The sequence below is a fragment of the Mustela lutreola genome, chromosome 14, assembly GCF_030435805.1.
Source record: "Mustela lutreola isolate mMusLut2 chromosome 14, mMusLut2.pri, whole genome shotgun sequence".
Taxonomy (NCBI): Eukaryota; Metazoa; Chordata; class Mammalia; order Carnivora; family Mustelidae; genus Mustela; species Mustela lutreola.
In genome coordinates, this window is record NC_081303.1 from 72,388,050 (window position 1) to 72,396,162 (window position 8,113).

Genomic DNA, 8,113 nt, shown 5'->3' on the forward strand with positions numbered 1-8,113 from the left:
GGAGAAGATGCTGCGGCACAAAGCCATTGTGATCAGGTCCAGGGACCCCTGGGATGGAGGAATCAGAGAGACTTATCCTTCATAAGATAGCCAGCACCAGTCTGGTATGATTGGGAAATAAAGAGAAAAAAAGCATTATAGATTAACCAAAAGTTATCCTAAATCAGTATGTATCCACAGTGCTGTTTCTCTGCAAGTGATTTTATCAGTGAGTCTGGGGTTAGTGTTCACGTTGAAGGCACAGTATTTGTTGACATAAAACCAGTCCTTTAATCCCGCCCCCCACTCCACTCTTGCAGACTTATGTTCTCTCTACTTAATTATTTGGTAATCTAAGATTCAAAAGAAACCTTATGTTAATTATGATTTTCCACGTTCATGGTTTTATCCATATTGCTGATACATATATTCCATAAGCTATAACGCCAGTGTCTGAGGATCTGCCTCTTACCTGCTTTCAGTACATTCATCATCTAGGGAAACATCCTTGATCTGTCTTTGTGCCACTGGCTTCTGAATAGTACAACTCCTTTTCTTTACTGACCGTTGGCCCCATTTCCATGCAGTCATTCATGAAAGGTTAATTTGGCTTAGAACTACTCCCTCTGTCTTAGAACTAGTTTGATGATTCCTCTGCCCTCCCTTATAGGACAGTAAGCCTGACTTCTCTTGTGGAAAACCCATGGCTGGAAGAATTTAGTTTTGATTCCACATTAGCTGGTTGCCCATTGGGTTTCATGTCTTATCCCTGATACACTCGACTTGGAGACTCAACAGACCGTCTTTCCCAGGATCTGTCTCTGAATTGCTGAGTAGGCAAGCTCACATACTTTCCCTAATGTTTCTGGTAAGTTATTGTTTCTAGTGATAGATTATATGTATTTTAATCAAGATCATTCTTGTTCTCTTCCAACCCTTCTCCAGATCTATTCCTTCACAAGGATTCTGTGTCTCAGTCAACAGATCCAAAATCCTCCCCATCACATAAATTCCTGAGACATCTTTAAACACATGATTTTTCTCATCCTCAATCTATTTTTGATCTGCAATACTTTTAGGATCATTTCTTCTTTTCTGTATGAAGTTAGTTCTTGTCTGGACTATTCCAAGGGCATGACCAACAGACTGGCTGGATTGTATTTTGTTCTACTCTAAGGCATTCTCCTTTGTGCCCTCAGAGTTGTCTTCTTACAGGACAAATCTTAACCCTGTTAACAAACCCAAATGACCCTTAATTATCTGCAAACTTAAAGCAATCATACTCTGTGTCTCATATTTTCCCAAATATAACTTTGCACACATAACTGCCACTACATATTCTTCCACACATGCTTGAGTGTTGGGAAACTTTGAAGAACCATGTCATTTTTTGTCCTACCTTCTAATCTGAAAATCATCTAAGCTTTGTTTGCAGTTGCTGTTTTTTTCTTCTTTTAATGCGTCTTTCTTTAAATTTAATTTAAATTACTCAAAGTAACAGGTACACTTTGACTCCTTCCTACAACTTCTTCATTGTACCTTATTATCACTTTCTTTTGGCTTCCTTAGCCGCTGCTATGACCTCAGCTGTCACTAACATTATGTGGTTGTCTTTGACTTCACAACGTTTCAATAACCAGACATTCAGTGTCTAGTACACACGGGTGCTTGAAAGCTTGCTGCTTTAACATTTTAGGATAGAAAAAAATATATATATATCTCCAGTGTCATTTTCTAAATGCAGAGACAAAAGAGTCATTAAAAATTACTGCTTTTCCAATTATCATGTGGTTTCTGGCATTATCTCAACTAGGAAAACTTTTCAATTTTAATTTAAATAGCACTTTGTTAGTCTTAAAGGCCATTGCAAATAACAAAGTGCTATCATTGTTTGCTCTTTTGCTTAAACAAAAGTATAAAAAATTTTAAAATGGAACAAAATCAGGAGCTTTCATTCCTACTTTGGTTTCATTGAATTGCCCATCTGTGGACCTTGTAAGTAAGAAACACACACTATGGTCTTGACCTGAACAAAGTCTCCTCTGGCGCTCTTCCTGAGATTCCATCTTCAACTTTCCAGTGTCCCGGTCCCCATCCTTTGAGTTTGCTCTTTCATAGGACCATCTCCAGAAAGAGCAGTGACCTGTCACCCAGGGAGGGTTGGGGTTTGTGTGGAAAGAAAGAAAGAAAGTTCATGTTACTGGGTGACCAGGTTGTGACCCTCCCCCACTGCACTCACAAGACATCACCTACTTTTTCAGAATCATCCTTGGAACTGATGAAGGCATTGAAATTTGAAAATAAATTCCCTATTAAAAACAATAACCGCCCTCCCCCCCCAAAAAAAAAACATCAAAAACTTTTGTCTTTTCTTAACCTGGCTGAGGATGCTGCATAAAATATTTGGTGAATAGAAGAGCTTGGAAGGGAAGAATCTACAGATTCAGAGAAAAGCTTAGGGGAAATGAGGACGGGGGAAAAGTAAGAAGGAAAATTGGGTAATTTAATTGTCTTCCGAACAAGTGGAAAAGTGAACTGATTTCTCATTACCTTGCTCAATGATCTCAGCAGTGCAAGTGAAACCAGTTTCTTAAGCTGGTTAAAAAGACAGCTAATTCTTCACCCCCAATTCCCTTTACAACCTCCTCCTCTAAATCTCCATCACATGGGAATTAACTGAAATACTTTCAGTTGTCTTGTGCTTTATCTTTTAAGACTTTATGCTGATAGAGGGCATGTGTGAGAGACAAAGAGACCGAGAGAGAGACAGAGAGAGGGAGAAGAAGAGAGGGAGGGAGAAAGGACGAAGGAGAGAAAGAGAGACAAAGGGGGAGAGAGAGAAAAGAGAGAGGGAGAGAGACAAACACAGAGAGGGACAGAGAGAGAAAGAGAGAGCGAGCAAGAATGATTTCTCAGTTTCTAATACTCTCTGGCCTTCATCTGGCGCTCACATATCGGTCACATTTTTTTTTTTTTTTTTAGGATACCAGTTATTGAACTTTACCTAATCTGTACAGGGAGATTTTGTTGTTTCTACCATATTTAACATTTAATATATTTCAAGATTGTTTCTTGTGCCTTTATCAAAATACTCAGCCTGCTGTGTCCAAATTATGTTTTCCTGATTTTCTCCCCAGTACACTTGAAAAACTCAGGAACAAAGACCATACCTTATTTCCTATGTATCCTCAAAACTTAATTAATATTTAAATTATAAGTGCTTGATGAATAAATACATTCAATAGCCCATTAATGAATTAATAAGGATCCCAATTAATTCCTTTTATAGCAGATGGGCTCCCTGGGCACCACCACGTTCTCCTAAGTGAGAACACTGCTTATGTTCTCTGTCATTCCATGTTCTTTATAAATTTCATTTTCTTCCTTTCTGTTTAATTTTTATATTTTTTTAAAGGGGGAGGGGGAGAGAGAGAGAGAGAGAGTGAGAGAGGATCTTAAGTAGACTCCCTGGTAGGTGGGGACCCTGACCCAGGATTCAATTCCACAACTTTGAATCATGACATAAGCCAAAATCAAGAGTCAGAGTCTTAAATTACTGAGCCACCGAGGTGCCCGACACTTCCTTTCTTTCTAAATCTAGTGCTATACCCCTCCTATGAAACAATCAACCTGAGTCTGTGGCCCTGCCTTCTTCTTGACCTCCATCTCTAGCCTCACAGTTTTCACCATCCAGTTGTCTTTTCTGACATTTTATCACATTTCACATTACTGATCAGGAGGGGAAAGTAGGTCACTGACTCATGAGAAAACTCGATTTAAATTTGGACATACAAGGAATGATGAGATTGTCACTATTCTTCCAAGACTAATCAAAGTCCTTAAATAAAAATTTTGCAGTCCTTCAAATCAAGGCTAGTGCCTGGTGACATGCCGGCCTCTTCATTCTCAGACGCTTCCTTGAATCTTCCATGAGGTTTTCTAGGTGAAACTTGCAAAATTGTCTTCCCTGTCATAATGTACTAGAGTTCTTCTCTGGTTTTCCATCAACCGTCTGAACCAATATAAGGAAACTGTACGACTCCACAGAAAGTATCACCTGTGCCTCTTCTCCATGGGTGGCTTAGCTCATGCCTCAATGAGCGTCACCAAGGGTGTTTTTCCTTTCTGCACTGGCATGGCCTCAATGCCTTGTTGGTAATTGAGATCCCCTCCTCCACCGGGAGCTAATTACCGCATGGTGCCCAGTGCTTGTCCGTAATTTCCCCAGTTAGCAGGTGGAATGATAGTAATACACTAAGAGAATTTGTTGGTCAGAGAGAAGGCCGTTTTTAATACACCATGGTCATTAGTTGGTTTCCTCTTCAAAATTCTCTGGGGACTTACTAGGAAGCTGAACGTTTTCTGGGCCCCATTTGTTAAAACAAACATTAATGGAGTTTGAGTTTCCCTACCTAATGACTCTAAATTTTCATTCTCCGGTTGGAGGAAAATGTAGATTTTGCAGTCTCATTTTTGACACCTGTAGGAGGGAAGAAAGGGACGAACAAAGGACAGACTACTAGAACGTCCGAGGCAGCACAAGTGTTTCAGACGCATGGGAAACATCCTCGTTCCTAGAGTGTACTGTGAGCATGATTAGTATCTGTTCAATCAACAAATAAACAAGGTAAATTTGGGTCATGGAGAAAAATATGGGGGTGCCCTGGTGGAGGTAAGTTTTAGCTTAGATGTCTCCTTTGATAGAATGTCCTCCTATTTTCAGATTGAGTATTATTCCCTCTCCCAGTGAGTCCAGACACTTGGGCTGGAAATAGGACAAATGCTAGACATTGAGGGAAATGATAGAGAAGGACTAAAAATACGGAGATGGGAAATTATGCCCATGACTCACAAACCAAACAAGGGAGGAATCTGGATACTTGACAGTTTAATATTCAGACCAGGAGTATTAATGAACAGCAAAAGACAGTAATAAAAAAATACTTTTTTAATGTTAATAACTACAATTCACAATGAAATCAGAATAGACATGAATTTTACATCTCCTCTCCAAAAACACAGGTGCAATCTTTGTAAGAGAGAAGCTGTACGATGTTTACAAGGAAACACACTAATAATGGATAACTTTTATAAACATAGCAGGAAGAAAAATATCTCTAAGAAGTTAGTAGGGCTGAGCAATGAATAGGGAAGTATATCAGAGAAGTATCTATTGGAACTGGTGTTCTAATGAAAGAGTACACATCTTCTTATCAAGGCACGCAAAGTATGTATGAATATTGGCTGTGTATTGAGTCACAATAAAAATTTCAACCAAGGTCACAAAGTGGCAAGAATACAAACAATATTCCCAATGACAGTGTGATGAACTATCCAATGACTAAGAGATAAAAACGGCTTTTCCAACTGAGAATTTAAAAATCTATGAAATAATTGTTGAGTCAAAAGGAAATACAAACCAAAGTGAAATGAGTTCCAGGAAATAATATAAATTACACTCCATGTAGCAGAACATGTGGATTAAATTTAAAACAGAGATGAGAGGAAATTTCATGGCTTAGTTATATATATTACATATATTATTAACACATATGTATATGCATATGATTTAAAAAATGGAAGTACATGGACATTGGGGATGGTATGTGCTTTGGTGAGAGCTGTGAAGTGTGTAAACCTGGTGATTCACAGACCTGTACCCCTGGGGATAAAAATATATGTTTATAAAAAATAAAAAATTTAAAAAAAATGGAAGTACATAGAAAGCATCAGAAACTTAAATGAACAACAAATTAAAGAAAAATTCAAAGCAAAAAATAATACAAATAAAACACAAATAAATACAAATAATACAAATAACAATAGTTGAATAATACAAACAAAATTAAAAACAGTGGTATGGGGAAAAAAAAAACCCACTGAAATGTATCTGTTCATTCACATGTATATTAAGTTCTTTGACAACAGTAGACAAAACAAATTATCACTATATAACCCAAGGGAAAAAAGTAATCACAAACATACATAGTACAAAATGGACCAGGAAATAAGCATTTCTAAGAAATTTTTAAATATCAGAATATTTTGTACAAATTTTATTAAGAATTTTGAGAATTTAGATGAAATAATTTTGTAGAACCCTAAATTCCATATATGATCCACTAAAAAGAAAAGTGGCTATAGGGGTCGTTTTTCTTAGAAGAAGTAAAGAATATTACCACAGGGTCATGCCTCAGAAGAGATACTGTGCCTGCATAATTTCACAGAATCGCAACAAATCTTCAAACACGGATGATCTCAGCCCACCATACAATAACAACTTCTTCAAGATACAGAGAAAAACCCATTTGAATCTTTAACTCGCATAGTGTTAAAAAATCTTGTGGATATGTCAATACAATGCAAAAAAACTTAAATGTTTAGAAAAAAATAACACAACTGAATGAAAAAATTGAAAATGAAGCTTAAAGATGATGACAAATTCAGAGTCATAATAATCAACAATTTGACTGCATAAAGTGAAATATTTACTTGTAACAAAAGCACAATTAAAGATATTAGAAAAGAAACAATTGGAATATTTCCCCCAAATTATCAAAATATCAGGGAACTGGGGTGCTCAGTCAGTTGAGTGCTTGACTCTTGGTCTCAGATTAGGTAATGATCTCAGGATTGTGGGGTCAAGCCCCATGTCAGACTCCAGGCTCAGGATGGAGTCTGCCTGTGCTTCTCCCTCTGCTTCTCCTCTCTCTCTCAAATGAATAAGTGAAACTGTGAAAAATTATTGAAATATTAATAAACACTTATGACAAGTTGAAAGATAAAATAACTAAACTCTAAAGTTGGAAATTGATATAGGCATACAGTTGATAAAATAAAAGGCACATAATTCACTGAATAGTTAAAATAAAATTTTAATGAATTAATTTAGTGAATAGGATATGAAGTCTGGCCCATTACCCTTCGAAGGGCTGACTTGAACTCCTTATTCCTCAGACTGTAAATCATCGGATTGAACAGTGGAGTGAGGATGGTGTAGGACACAGATATGAGGGTGTCCTGACTTGACGAATAGCTGGACTTGGGCCTTAAGTAGATGAAAGAGGCACAGCCGTAATGCACAGTTACCACAATGAGATGGGAGGCACAGGTGGAGAAGGCCTTGTACCTGCCGGTGGAGGATGGGATCTTCAAAATGGCAGAAATGATGCGGATGTAAGAGACCAAGATAAGTAGCAGGGGAATGACCAAGACGAATACACCAATCATGAAAATGACCAACTGACTGAGGCGGGAGTGGTGTGATGCCACCTTGAGGACAGGGGCGATGTCACAGAAGAAATGATGGAGCTGGTTGGAGGAACGGAAGGGCAAGTGAAATACCAGGAAGGTGACAACCTGTGCAATAGTAAAGCCACAGGCACAGGCAGCGCCCACTAGTCCCACACACACCCGGGGTCCCATGAGCTCCGTGTAGCGCAGAGGGTTACAGATGGCCACGTAGCGGTCATAGCCCATGGCTGCTAGCAGGAAGGAGTGAGAACAGCCAAGGAAGAGGAAGGTGAACATCTGGATGGCACAGCCCAGGAAGGAGATGGTCTTCTTCTGGGCCAGCAGGTCCACCAGCATCTTGGGTACAATGACGAATGTGTAGCAGGTCTCAGAGCAGGAGAGGACGGCAAGGAAGAAGTACATGGGGGTGTGAAGGGCTCTGTCCAGCACGATGGTGGAAATGATGATGGCATTGGTGCCCAGGGTGAACAGGTAGAGGGGCAGGAAGGCTATGAAGAGCAGCCGCTGCAGCCCAGCCAGAGAAGAGAAGCCAAGGAAGACGAACTCCCTCACCAGGGTCTCATTGCCCTGCTCCATGCAGAGCGCCTCCAAAGAGGAGAGTCAGGGACAGCGACAGAGGCCAGGATCCAGGAAGGAGAGTAGAAATGTGTGGGAAAAGCAGCACAAACTCTGTATGCAGGCAAGACCTTCATTCCCCCTTGGAAAGGTCTGCCAAGAAAAGAATTAAGGCTAAATATACAACCGAGGATTGGACAGCCACTTAGGAGACTTCTCTGAGACTAAGACCATGGTATCTCTCTAGCCAAGGATTAAGGATCTGTCTCACTGGTTTTACTTGTATCTTACTTAGGGATTTCTTGCTCCCTATCACCCCCAGGAA

The 8,113-nt window shown here is 39.3% G+C and overlaps 1 protein-coding gene across 1 annotated transcript; it reads right to left on the bottom strand.

Moving 5' to 3' along the window:
- Positions 1-6,867: 6,867 nt before the first annotated feature.
- LOC131815088 (olfactory receptor 10K1) lies at positions 6,868-7,809 on the bottom strand. Its single transcript, XM_059146719.1, has one exon. It carries the CDS (start codon positions 7,807-7,809, stop codon positions 6,868-6,870), a length of 942 nt encoding a protein of 313 aa, XP_059002702.1.
- Positions 7,810-8,113: the final 304 nt, after the last annotated feature.

Coding starts and splice junctions, on each gene's coding strand:
- LOC131815088 (XM_059146719.1), bottom strand. CDS start 7,809: ATGGAGCAGGGCAATGAGACCCTGGTGAGGGAGTTCGTCTTCCTTGGC.